Below are 14,782 nucleotides of genomic sequence, written 5' to 3' on the forward strand. Positions count from 1 at the left end.
CACTACACCACCAGGGAAGCCCCCAAAATACCATATTTTGTAATGATAAGGCTGGATAACTTCCCATACTAGTAACTGAATTTCATATAAAAATTCAACTAGGAATATTTTTGGAATTTTAAAAATTGATTCTCAGTTTTATCAGAAAGAACAAATAGATGAGAGTGATTGAGAACCTTAAAAAAATAAGGTGTTAATGGTAGTGGAACTTGCCTTGCCAAATATTAAAACTTATTAAAATATCTACAAAAATAAAATAGCATAACATACAGATTAATAGAAGAAAATAGCTCAGAATTAAACCTCCTATATAAGTATAGATGAACTTTGCAATAAAGGAAATAATTTCCATGGCCCATGAAAAGATAAAGTATTATTCAATAAGAGATTTTGGAAAATTTTACTTCTGGGAGGAAAAAGCATGATGTAGTCTTAGTTTATGGCTGCACCAGGATAAATACAGATGGATTAGAGTTGAGATATGAAGTGGAATGGGCAGGTATAGTCATACTATAAGATGTGTGAAGAAAATGAAGTTTTTTTGTTTTGTCTAAAACTGATTCATAATTATGTTCAATCTGCTAATCCAAGCTATCCCTTTAGGTAATGCTCAGACTTTCTTATTTCTCCCTGATTCTACTCCACCCATCCCTGTTCTTTGCTGTTTTCACAGATGGCATCTGCATGTATTGAGATTGAGAGAAATTCACTTGACTTCATAGTGACAGTGAAGGGATTGTCCTATCTGTACAGTTGTAACAGTGTTCTGGGTTTTTGGTCTTGTCAGCTCTAGAGTGCTTTATCTGTCAGCTCTAGAGTGCTTTATCTGTCACCTATGGGAATTTGATTTTCTATTGCTATCTGTTGCTGATGTCTGTAGCAGATGAAATATGGTTTATTCTTTTTCTAGTTGGTAAGGACCATCTGGCCTCTTTCCTGTTCTGGCTGCCCATCCTCTGCTCTTACTGAGCTCTTGAGCCCTCTGAGCCTCTGCTACATCTTCTTTGTGGCCCTTGGCCTACATGGCACACTGATCATCTGCTGTTACAGGATCACCCTCTCCTGACACTGAAGGCCCTGTGGCAGGTCCATTGACTCTAAATTCTATCTGCATCATATGGGAACTGAGAGGAATTCAGGAGTGCAAATTACTTCTATTATGTCATGCTACTTTTCAAGTGACCTCCAACCTATTAAATGGGACCAGGGCCAGAACCCCTCTGTTTTTTTCTTAACATCTCTAACACAGCCATCTTCACCTCTACCAAAGCTAGAATAGGAGAAATTGGAATATTTACAGTTGTTCCTCTCCTACTTTTACTGGTTTCTGTAATGTACAAGTGCCTGTAGGGGGACAGAAGTTTTCCATCTTCTTTCTTTCTCTCTCTCTGGACCCTTGACATAAACCACTGTGATCAAGAGCCTGGATCTGGATATACTGACATTGGGAGTAATTCACCTGACCTCCTAGTGGCAGTGTAGGAATCCTCATATCTGTACAGGGGAAGTTGAAGGTATACTTTTCTCATACTGATTAGTGCCTGACTCCCAAGCCTATTGCCTTGTAGCCAAACTCCATTTTCAACGTTAAAAAGCAAATATTGAGTCCTTTTTTTGTTTTCACATTTCTTTTATAATGAATTCCAACCTCCACTAAGGCAGATGAATGCCTTTTGTTGACTAAGCATACACCTTGTACTGGAAAAGGCAAAAGAGAAAATATGTAGTAATTTTCTAATTTTCCTTATTAAAAGAATAATAGTAATTAAATCATCAAGGAAGCTGTTGATAAAATTGATTTAGATGAAAAGTGCTTACTCCTACAGAAAGTTAAACCATTTAATTGAGTAAATACAAACTGAAGATACTTACAATAAGTACAGTTTATTAATCTGATAAATTTATAAAGAATAGTAATTATTAATTTTTAAAACAGGCAGCAACTGGCCTCTACTGCTATACAAAGAAGTAACTGTGAATACAAGGGGAAAAGTATGTGTAAGGGGTTTGTTGTATCTTAGTTGCTAGTTGATTCTTAACACAATATCAGGTTATATACATATTGTGTTCACAGGTAAAATAAACTTTTATAATGTACATAGTGTGGATACAAAGGAATGAAAGGAAATACACCAAAACCTTAGGTGTGATTTTCTTTTCATCAGAGAAGTTATGGGTAATTTTGTTTTTCCTCATTTTTTAAAATCTCCATAATATGCAGATTTTATTTTTCAGAGTGAAAAAAAGATACTGGTCTCAAGATTAATCTAGTGATTGCTAATCATTTGGATAGGTATTGGATAGAGGATAAAATACATTAAAAGTCATTTTTTGTTTTGTTTTACTTAAAATAATTTAATATTTCATTTTTATTTTTTCTTTTAGGAAGCTATCATACAAATAATGAAGATGAGAAAGAAAATTAGTAATGCTCAGCTGCAGACTGAATTAGTAGAAATTTTGAAAAACATGTTCTTGCCACAAAAGAAAATGATAAAAGAGCAAATAGAATGGCTAATAGAGCACAAATACATCAGAAGAGATGAATCTGATATCAACACTTTCATATATATGGCATAATTTTGAATATCATGGACAATATTAAGAACCAAAATTTTGGAGTGCTTGGGCAGAAAGTTCTTGCAGTTTGTGCTAGAGGAAGGTTTATTTGGACTTTGATTACATAAATATTAAAATCTCTGCCTTACCTAACAAAACAACTATATTTTGCCAATCACATTAGTTAGCATGGTGGCATTCCCTTCATGTTGCACACTCTGTTTTAACAGCATGCCGTTTTGTGGAGAAACTTGCATTCATGAAGAGCCCATTATGAACTTTAAAAATCTGATTTATACCCACCGGAAGAAATACAGTTGGGAAGGGTGAAAGTGGGGTTCTTGTTGCTTTTTTTTTTTTTTTTTTCTTTTTTTTTCTTTTTTTCCTCTCTTACAAAAATGTACTTGCACAAGGAAGGATCTTCAGATGTTTGTGTGCTGAAAAATGCTGTTACGTTTTGTTTTAAAAAATGCATTAAAACTAGAAATAGCACTCTTGGTTTCTTTTGATCAAAAGAGTGAGCTGGGCTACACAACATTGGGACAGGGCAGATATAGGTGAAAAGATAAGTTTATAGTAGTATCAAATTATATGTTCAAACACTGCTTCAGTATAGCAACTGGATTTTAGTGGTGACTTAAAAATGGTATTAAATTTTTCCAACTAAAAAATGTTGGCTTTCTTTAAGCAGGAGACTACTGTCTTAGTTGTTTATTGTTAAATGATGAGGAATTTTTAAAATCTTACATGGCTAAGAGAGCTTGTTTTGAAAAAGTGAAGCTCATTAATTATTATTTTAATTGTTTATAAAAATGTAGGGAGATAGGTAGGTCGATTGTAGAGTCAAAACAGCAAAAAAGCATATTAAGTGTTTACTAAGACACTTAATATTTATATATTAATATTTATTATGCCATATTCAAATTTATTAAAACAAGACAGAAGTCTCCTGCTTTAATATAATACAGTTATGTAACTGACCTCTTAATCTGTAGCATAGAAATATTTTGAAATTTTAATGTCTCATGATTAGGGATTTATAACCTCAGGTTTCTGGAAAGGAAGACATTCTGTTTTAAAAAGTAATAATTATCAGTCACCTAGGAGGAAGAGAAAAACCACAACATAGACCTGAAAAGCATAAGCAAAATTGTTGCAATCTTAATATGAGCAGTAAACTTGCCAAATATATGTACATATATATTTATATATTTTAAAAGTAAACATTTAAAAAATGTTCAGAAGGCAACACTTACCTTGTTCCTTTTAGTCAATCCAAAGTAGCAACTTACTAGTTGCTGGCAACTGAATACCCAGAGTAATGGAGATTTTAGGACTTGAGGACATGAACAACTTAAAAGAGAAGAACTTACTCCCCATTGGGAAAAAATGGCTCAACATGGATTTTATTCATTGTGGTGCACATTTCAAATTTTTTGCAAATTATTTTGTATTTTATTTGATATTAAGTAATATTTTAAATTATTTTGATGTTAGTAGGAAATGGAATGCCAGAGTGTTGAAAGGTGTACAGTATTATTACAGTGTGCTTTCAAGAGCATTTCATGGAATCTGTCCCCAGTTCCAAGAGACTTTGTGAGCTGCCTGCTGAAAGGAAGGACAGCAAATTTAAAACATTTAAGGTTTTGCTGGCTATAGTCAAAGACCTATTCTGAAACTCATAAGAAATTGGAATTTTGTTTCTAATTTAAAATCTTACATTTGAGCTCTAAGGTAGCATATGTCAGTTATTAGACCAAGCATATTGTGAAGATTAAACTAAATTAGCGCTCACTGTTTTCACTAATTAGATGACTGTTAACAATGGATAAATTCAAAATTTTTAAAAACTGATAATTTGGTAATAATTGTGGCCCTTATATTTAACAAATAGTTTGGTATTGGCGTATTTGCTTATCCGATACAGGAGCGCCAAAGGAGGAAGCAATGGAAGGAAAAATTACAGGCCATTTCTTAAAGTTTAAGATTTGTTGTTGTTTTAAACCAGAATAGTTCTCAGAACTTTTTTTGGAATTTCTAATCTTTTTTTAGTCATTTAAGAATGAGAGCCATGATGTTTTGATTTATAAAGGCAAATTTAATGCAAAAGTGGGTAACTCTAAATCCATAGCAAAGTTTTCTATTAAATTTTATAAATTTTTAAATTGCTCATTATGTCCTAATTGTATTTTGGGGAATAGAACAGCGACAAATACTGTAGACTTACAGTTGTCATCATTTTGTTCATTATGTATACAAAAGTTTATCTGACTACTTTTTGATGTTTATGAAAACCATTTAGTTGACAAGGTGCCTATACCATTGTTGAATTTTCTTTAAATATATTTTGACAACAGATTTGCTAATTTAAAAAAAAAAGGGATCTGGAAAAAAACTACCAGCAATTTGCTAAAGATACAGAATCACAGTTAGTATCCTTTATTACTAAATCCATTTTCTCTAAGGTGCACTTAAAATTAGTGCTATCTGAGCAGGGATGAACTCTGACATAGTTAAGGGGAAAAATATATACATATATATGCATATTTTTTTTCATGAGCAGTATGGCAATAGGACACTTCAGAGGTTAAGATTTGAACATTCATCTTCTAATATAAAGGTGGAGCCATCTTGAAAATGTTAACTTTATTGCCATCTCATTGCCAGAGTAAGTAGATATGAAACAAAACTTACAAAGTGAAAATACAGAACAATTTTAATGCTTACAATGAGTTAAATATTTAGAGTATTACTGTTCTAATGATTTAATGAGTATCTTGAAATAAATTCTGAAGTCTTCCAATTTTTACATTTATTGGAGGGGTCCCTGCATTCTGGCAAACTTTAAGTCTCTTTCTCTTATTTTGTGCATAAATGTTAAAATTTCCAAAAATGAAATGTTAGCTTTCTTATTTTTACCTTTTATTAAATTTAATACAAACTATGACCGGAGTAGTTTAAAAGTATTTTGTATTATTTGCAGTAGGTTGTCATTGGCCCTGCTCAAAGGGCAAATTTTAAAAATTCAATTTGGGTGAAAGTTTTGCTAGTTTTCCAGAAAGATTTGCTATCTTAAACTCAAGCTTGTTTTTTCTATTTTCATGTAAATGACTGGGATGCTATCTTATAAACTCTTCCAATGTCATGTTTGTGAAATAAACATTACAATGAGAGCTTTCCTGTCATCTACACTATATATGTTGTCTGGAGCTGGAGTGTTGAACAAATTTGAGTTCCTAAGTTGTAATCTATCCTCGTATATACAATTTTGAATGTGTGCCACTACATACTGAGATGATAATGCTGTACAATTTTAAATGGTAGCAGTTTCTGTATGCAGTAGGCTGAAATATTTTGATGAACTGCTTAATTTTTGGATTTTATTTTTTAAGTTGTATAATTTATTTTCTTGCAAAATAAAAATGTAATATAAAAGCTTTCACCTATCAAGAAAATGTTGATGTTCTACTATAAAATAGTTTCTAAGAGTTTAATTAAAATTTTTATAATAGGTATATTTATATATGTAATTGTGAAATAGTAAATCTTAGCCGGCCTTAGGAATCAGAAATATGAAAAGTAACCCACTTATTTCTTTTAAATTTCAAAATCTAGTTCAAAATGAAAGCTAACAGGAATGTAGCTTTTCCATTGATGATGGCATAGGGCTGTCATGCCTGGAAGAGGTCAAAATTTTCAAACCTGAAAGTGATTAATGCGTTTATTCATCCGTTTAGATAGGTCATGTCATAACCAAAATTTAAATTTTATATCAGACAAAAGTAAAAAATATAAAACATTATTTCATGTTTTGTATATTTTTGGAAGTTTGTGAATATTTAAATTTCAAAGCTAGAGATAGTAGTAATAAGGTTACGAAGATGGACTGTGTCTTAGTCTTGGTGGTTGTAACAAAGTACCATAGACTGCATGACTTATAAACCAACAGAAATTTATTTCTCATAGTTCTGCAGGCTCAGAGTGCCAGCATGGTTGGTTCTGGTGAGGAACCTCTTTCAGGCTGCAGACTGCTGACGTCTCACTGTGTCCTCACATGGCTGAAAGAGGGTTTAGAGAGCTCTGGGTCTCCTTTATAAAGGCACTAATCCCATTCACAAGGGCTCCATTCTCATGACATAATTACCTCCCAGAGTAAAGGCCCCACCTCCCAATAACATCACATTGGGGATTAGGTTTCAACATATGATTTTTGGAAAGAGACAGACATTCAGTCTTTAGCACTTCATAGTGACCCTAAAATCAACCTTGGACTTTCTGGGATTTAGGGGTGGGGGGAAATTGACTTGGAAATGAAGGCAGAGAAAAGTGTGGTCTCAGTTTAAGATTCCCCAGAACCTAGAAACAGGTTAGGCATAGAAACAGGTTAGGCATAGAAACAGGCAGAAGCTTCTGGGCCCCTTACTTGCACATGTCTCCCAAGGTGCTGGGAGGGGCCCTAAGAGTTTTGTATTTGTGATTTATATTATTTTTCTCAAAGAGAATCCCCTAAATATCCAAGATTGAATCCAGTCCTGCTAAAACTGAATGCAAAGAGAAATGTGTCTGGCACACAGAAGGCATTCAAGTGTGGATTGAATGAATGAGGCATGTGTGCCTGAGAACAGAGTAGAGTTTAATACTTTGTTTTAAATGGGAAGAGTTTATTTTCTAATTGCCTATTTTAGACTGTAAAATCAAATACGGACTTTGTATGTCACTAAACTTCTATTTTAACCAATGGACAGTCTGGAACAGGGGTCTTAGACTGTTGAGGAGTTACAGACTTCTATGAGCATCTGATTAAAGAAAAATACATGCATATAAAGATACGAACAATTCTGTGTATAAATTTTAAGTATTCCAACACTCAAGATTAAAAATCTTTGATAGTGAGATCCCACAGTGGGTAAAGAGAGTAAGTAGCAGCCTGCTCTCTGAATTGGTAACAGCCTAATGTCACAAGTGCTGATTCAAACTTAGATCTATACTAGTTTTTGGCTCTTTTTATCTAAAGAATGACAGGAGACTTACCTGGGTGTTATTGGGGTTTGCTATTTTCATTAATGATAAATGCAGTATTTTATTATTATTGTGGTTGCTGAAGCAGCCTGATACTACTTAGATGTTTCTTTGACAGTGGTTGATGGTTGAAGGGTAGCAGTGGGAACCAGGAAGGCAGAGAGGAAAAGAGCCAACTTTGCAACAAGCCAGGTTTGAAAATTAACACTCCTGTTAAGAGACCACAATTATCATACCTCTAAGAAAGGGTGGGGCTTTGGGACTACCTTTACAAGGCCCTTTTCCTATGGCTGCTAAATGTGTAATTTTCTTTCCCCCTACTCTACCTTACCTCCTCCATTCTCAGCAGATGACCTTACTTTGGGAATATAAGCAGAGAAAATAAAATAAGGCTTTCAGGCATGCGCTTTCATAACTTGCTTTCTCTACCTCTAAACTTTACTTCTAACAGTGCCCATTTTCATCTGCCTACCTATCTCAGAGGAAGGGCTGCCTCACTTCTTACTCGAGGCCACCTGTTTTTTTATCTTTTCATTGAATTCCTTCCGCTTCTGTGTTTTGCTCCAGAATACCTACATTTCCTATATGTTCCAAACATCCTTTTATTAGTTATTTCTTCCTTAGCCTCCAACAGGGGTTCTCGAAGTTTCAGTCCACAGACCAGCAGCATTATCATCACTTGAGAACTTGTTGGAAATGCAAGTTTTTGAGCTCCACCCCAGACCTACTGATTCAGAAAGTCTTTGGCAGGTGGGGGGGGGGCTCAGCGATCTGAATTTTAATAAGCCTTCCAGGTGATGCTGATGTACTACAGTTTGAGAACCACGGGCTTACAAACATAATTCAAGTATCCGCCATCCTTAAAAAAATGTCTTCCCCTACCTTGGTCAAGTTATGACCTTGTTTTCCTCCTTCCTCCATTGTCTGCTAAACATCTTGAAAGAATAGTCCACAATCTGTCTCTATGCCTTCTACTTAGTACTCATTGGCTTTTATGTCCCCACTGGTCCTCCTGCCAAGGTCATCAGTGACCTCCTATTGCTTAATCAGAAACTCATTTTCAATCTTCCTCTTTATTGACCTCCTTACAGCATTTGCACCTTGAACACTCCTGGTTATTGAATTTGGTTCATCTCTTGGCTTCAAAGATACCATTCTTTCATGGTCCCACACTTATCTCTGTTAGTTTTCTCAGTCTCATTCTCTGGCTCTTCCTCTGCCTGCACATCCCAGAATTTCATCTCCATTTCTACTCTTGCTGAGCTCCATACTCTTCCTGGGTAATTTTATCTACCTCTGTGGCTTCAACCACCATCTGCATGTTGATGCTCCAGACTCTGCAACTGCTCGCAAGATCAACATGTATTTCCAGGTATTTCTTGAACATCTCATCATCCATCACAGATTTGCTCCACTTTATAACTATCTCCATCTTCCAGGTTAGCAACCTTCATTTGACTGTCTGTTGACCCCCTCCCCGCACCATATTAATGATTCTAGTTATGTATTATCTCTAGAATCTGACCTTTGTTCGCCTTTACTTCTGTGTTCACTGAATGAATAAGAACATTTCATAGTATGCTTATACCAGGTGAAGTAGGTAGGGACTAGCTGTTGGGTTGCTTCTTAGCCTACGGTTGGAAGTCGACTAAATGTACTAAGTGATAAGTAGTGGTCAGTAAGATTATGTTTGCTTTAAATCTGTGGCATTTCTGGACCACTGGCCTAGCTCTAATTTTTCTCTTAATTGAGCTCATACCTCAATGTTTGAGGCCTAAGACAGCAGCAGATGTGAATTGGGTCATTCCTTTTAGCCTGTGGCTGAGGAGCCACTCCAAATCTAAAACATAAAAGCAGGAAAAGGACTTTCATCATTTAAAAAATTTCCCACATTTTTTAGTGCAGTTCCTTGCTCAGTTAGGGGCCCACTACTTGTAAAATTGAATTGAAAGGCTTGGGAGCCACTGTTGAGCAGACCTCCTAAAGGTGGAGGAACATGTAACAAGCCCAAAAGTCATTCTTGGGACAAGTAGGACTTCTTACACTTACTAAGAACTTCCTAAAATACCTTCTTTTGTATCTTTTTGTTCTAAACCCCAAGATAAATCATATGAAAGTTATTTTTAGGAACTCTCTTCTGTTGCGCCATCTTCCTATTGTAATCATTTTCTTGTTGAATACCTGTTGTCAAATGACAAAAATAGGACAATTTAATAACGAGTTTGATATCCTTTATTCAAGGGAAAACTTGTACTCCCCATGGATTGTGGGGAGTACAGTGCCTCACAAGCAGCGGAGCACTTGCTGAGGGATTGGGGGCAAGAGCGAGTTTTATAGAGCTTTAGAAGTGGCAAAGTGGACACAGCATGATTGGCTTGGAGGTCAGGGATTTCCTTATAAGGCTGGCAGGTCAAGCAGGGAATAAGGAAAGAGTATTTGGCTTAATTGTCTGAGGTTGCATATCTGACCTTACTTAGAACAAGAAGTTGTTAAAAATTCTTGTCAGTTGGGGATTGGCTGGTTTGATATACTCTATTTCTGGTCAAGTGAAGCATTTACAGGGACATGAAAATTATCTTAAGTTTCAGTTTGCTGACATGGCACCCTAGGCAGGAGGAGCTTCACCCTGGGCTTGGAAAATTATTTCAACAATGGGGTACAAACATTTCTAAATGTCTGCTAAAGAAGCTCTTGACACTGTCCTTCCCAGGATTTCAAGAAAGGAGATGTTTTGTGCGGTATATAATTAGAAAACATAAGGAAATGACATGTAATTTGACTCAGGATGAGTATATTAGTTTCCTATGGCTGCCATAACAAAGTACCACAAGCAGAAATTTATTTTCTCACAGTTTTGGAGGCTAGAAGTCTGAAATCCAGGTGTTGGCAGGGTTGGTACCTTCTGTAGGGTCTAAGGGAGAATCTATTCCATGCTTCTCTCCTAGCTTCTGGTGGTTGTTGGAATTCCTTGGTGGTTCAGTTTTTGTAGGTGCATCACTCCAGTCTCTGCCTCCTCCACATGGCCCTCTCACTGTGTGTGTCCTTTCTTGTTATAAGGACACCAGTCATTGTATTTAGTTTAGGGCCCACCCTAATTCAGTATGACCTCATCTTAACTTGATTACATCTGCAGAAACCCTATTTCCAAATAAAGTCATTCACAGGCAGGATTTGTGGGGGACACTAGTCAACCTAGTACAATGAGTTATTCCAACAGACTAACTATGATAGAAGTTACTTGTTATAGAAGAATTTAATTAGAAGTGAATAACAAATATCCTTGTATTGTGAATCTAATACATGCATTTTTTCTAAACTCTTAAGAAAATTGTTTATTTTCCACTTTGTTCTCTGCTATGAAAATATTATTCTAATGTTCCTAAAACTAACTTACACTTTTAGAAAAGCACTCTGGGGCTTATGACTATAGTTATAGACATTTATGAAGAAGAAGAGGGCTTCCCTGGTGGCGCAGTGGTTGAGAATCCGCCTGCCGATGTAGGAGACACGGGTTCGTGCCCTGGTCCGGGAAGATCCCACATGCCGCGGAGCAACTAAGCCCGTGAGCCATGGCCCCTGGGCCTGCGCGTCCGGAGCCTGTGCTCCGCAACGGGAGAGGCCACAGCAGTGAGAGGCCCGCATACCGCAAAAAAAAAAAAAAAAAAAAAAAAAAAGAAGAAGAGGCCAAAAAGTTATTTTATCAATACTGATGTATACTTTCCAAGACATAAGACTCCACTTTCACTTATTGGCTAGGTCTCTAACAAATGTAGTTAACTTAGTAACTTAGAATCTAAGATGAGGTACATTTTGAAAGATGTAGTCTTTATTAATGACTCTATGTCCAGACACTATGTTATCTAATGTGATAGGAATGATAACTTGAAGCTACAAATTCAAATATGCAAAAAAAAAAAAAAGCTTTAAATTCTCTCTAAACTCATATTAAATTGTCTCTAAACTGGTCTTAATTTTTTTTTTATTCAAACACTTCATTTCTATCTCATGGAAGAAATTTTAATCTAATCATTTTCATCTAAACTCAGTCAAATTCAGTTATCTTTTCATAAATTTTAAGTTAAAGGTTTTCACTTTCAGGATTGTTCCCTTCACCCCTTCTATCCTGGGTATCATATCGTCCTGGTCTGCCTCATATCCAGCATGGTAATGCCTGTATGACTTGTATGGTGAGGTCCAGTTTCCCAACAGTGGAACCTCTTGAGGATCACCAGCTCCAGTTCAGCTAACTTCTGTACTCTTCACAGCTATAACAGGAAAATCACCCATTTAGCTGTATGGGGGGCTCTTTGGGTCATGGGGACTTTCTGTGAGGCTACCTTAGGCTCCACATCCAAGCACCCTAAGCAATCTTCCATTTAACCTCGAGTGCTCATGTGGGCTACCTTTTCAGACAAGCTGGTTTGAATCAGGGACCTGAGATCTACTCTCCCTCATACCACTGAATTTATTGTGTGTGTGTGTGTGTGTGTGTGTGTGTGTGTGTGTGTGTGTGTGTGTAGAGGGGATGATTCTAATGTCATTCCCCTGTGGCTGGGCTGCAGGAGGAGACAGAGATCAGGAACACTCCTCAAAGGCTGATCTTCTGGCTTCCTCTCCAGCTCTAGCCCGAGTTCTACTTAACTAGTATTGGGTAGGGGTAGGAAAAATGGATTTCAAATATTTGTTGTCTTCTACCTGAACTGTGACTTTAGAGTTCTGGAATAAAAAGTTTAGTGTCCTGTTGTCTGTTTGCTTTGGTTCTGCTTCCCCTCAGGGTCGTTATGGCTTCACATCCAGGGTATGAATGGGGATTATCACAGATGTATAAAGAAGTGGAGGTGGAGGGTGCAGTATGACACAGCTCACAGCATAATCTGATTCTCTGCTACCTTTCTTTTTATAATTCTTGCTCCATCTACTTTGGTGAGTCCTCTTCCTCCACCTAAATGCAGGTGTTCCCCAAGTTTCTTTCTCTGTAGATTCTTTGGGTAATTTTATCTATTTAATACCATCAACAATTACCTCTTTGCCCTAACTCCCAATTCTATGCTTTAATCCTGAATGGGTTCCTAATTAAATTTTTTGGATAAATGTAAATAATGATCAGAATTAGATTTTATTATTTAGGAGTCTAAGTGTAAGCCACTCAAGTGCTACAATTATTCTTGTTGCAGTGAATGTCCCTATTTTCTTAAAAAAACTTGACTTCTCAAATTCATAGATTCTTAAATTATTAACTACATTTTGGCCTTCTTATTTTTCTGAATTTTAGTTTGAAGGGAAGCTATCTGCTGTAGCTCAGGAGTAAATTTGCTCTCCTTCTCTCCCAACTGCCCCTAAGTCTCTTTGAACTTCTCTAGAAGTCATCCTGTCCAACATAGTGGCAATATTTCCTGATAGTGCTTTTGACAGCAGAATTGTCCAAAGCTGACCCCTGTGCTTCTAAGGCAAGTCTCTCCTAAGGCAAAACTAGTGTAGAGGTTAAGAGCCTAGTTCTGGCAACCAGACAGCCTGGGTTCAAATTGTAGCTCTGTCACTAATTACTTGCTCTGTGACCTTGGACAATTTATGGAATCTAAGTTTCCTCATCTATAAAATATGAGTAACAAAGCTCCCTAATTCATTGGGGTTTTGTGAGGATTAAAAGAATTAAACATTGAAAGAAATGCCCCATACTAAGAACTATGTAAGGAGCTATTACTGTAACCAGTCATCTTTTGCTGTTTGTTCACCTAGTGTAGTTATTAGCCTTGGCCTCTGTTTATTAGGCCAGACTAGCTGTTTAATTTTCTCAGTTATTTCTTTAAAATTCAACTTTTTCAGATAAAGATCTGACATATCTTGTACATTTCACACACATACACAAACACAATTTAAGCAATGGTACACATTGTAATGATTTCCTTTCACAGCCATTAAAGCAGTAGGTACGAAAAGGTTTGTGCTTGGCCTACAGTAGGGTCAGCAAAAGAGAAGGCTTGAGTGTGACGTTCAAAGGAAGGAGGCAGGACTTGGTGACCTATTGATTATAGAAGATCTGGTAGGTGAAGGTATTACAAACCACTCTAAGGGACCAACCTAGGGTGATTGGGAAAGTAAAGATAGGGGTGCTGTATTTATCTATTGCTATGTAAAAATGACCCCAAAACATAGTGGCTTAAAACAACAATAGCCATTTATTTTCTCTTGTTTCTGTGGATCATGAATTCAGACAGGGCACAGGAAGGGATGGCTGGTCTCTGCTCCATGATGTCTGGGGTCTCATCAGCTGGAAGGTTGAAGGCTGGGACTGGAAATCATCAGAGAGCTTTTTTTTTTTTTTTTCTTGTGGTACACGGGCCTCTCACTGCTGTGGCCTCTCTCGTTACGGAGCACAGGCTCAGCGGCCATGGCCCACGAGCCCAGCTGCTCCGCGGCATGTGGGATCTTCCCGGACCGGGCACGAACCTGTGTCCCCTGCATCGGCAGGTGGACTCTCAACCACTGCGCCACCAGGGAAGCCCCTGAGAGCTTTTTTTAATCTATATTTCTGGCTAGACCTAGCCTGGGAGGTCACATACCTCACTTCTGTGATACTCCATGGTCAGGGCAGTCAGTATTCCCTCCCCAGATTCAAGGGGAGGGAACACCGACCCCACCTCTGGTTGGAGGACTGAGCATGAGTCATCTTGAAAGAAGAGCTTGTAGGGTAGGCTAATTGTATGATTAGGTCACCCAAGATGGCTATTCTCTTGCTCTCTGTACATCCCTCAAGCAGACCCTGCTTCACCTATGCCCTACTCACCTGACTGACCTTCCCTCTTAATCATAGACCCTGATCAGTAAATGCCTACATACTTGACCTGGCCCCAGCTAGTGAGTGTTGTAATCGTTAAATCAGAACAGCTCCACAAAGATGGTTTATCGAAGGGGCAGTGAGGGTTGTGCTCCTCTGCTGGTTTCCCTGGTAACTGATGAGGCAACCTGATATCAATTACCCTGTAACAATTCCCTCTTCTTCCGGTAGGGAAGACTGTTGCCACCACCAGCCTGCCATCTGCTGCCAACAATGGTGTGTCTCTCCAGGACCCTCTTGCTTTGGGTGTAAGTAAGATCCCGTATCCAATAAACTATTGATGTCTCTGTTGCTAACTCTGGATTCTTTCCATCTTGAGGCTGGGCAATTACAAGCTTTGAAGTCCTGCTGGGGTGCAGCCCAACACTA

At 37.3% G+C, this 14,782-nt stretch overlaps 1 protein-coding gene across 2 annotated transcripts in view; it reads left to right on the forward strand.

The window, feature by feature from the left end:
* Window positions 1-14,782, forward strand: part of CUL5 (cullin 5) — a 130,522-nt gene that overhangs the window by 109,184 nt on the left and 6,556 nt on the right. The window contains exon 19 of one of the 2 annotated variants that reach the window (XM_059070358.2): window positions 14,585-14,661. In XM_059070358.2, coding sequence (XP_058926341.2) covers window positions 14,585-14,661 — 77 coding nt within the window. Of the gene's footprint in view, window positions 1-2,385; window positions 5,995-14,584; window positions 14,662-14,782 lie in introns of those variants that run through there. The other variant, XM_059070357.2, reaches the window with a different exon arrangement.

This window comes from Kogia breviceps, chromosome 7 (assembly GCF_026419965.1).
Source record: "Kogia breviceps isolate mKogBre1 chromosome 7, mKogBre1 haplotype 1, whole genome shotgun sequence".
Lineage (NCBI taxonomy): Eukaryota > Metazoa > Chordata > Mammalia > Artiodactyla > Physeteridae > Kogia > Kogia breviceps.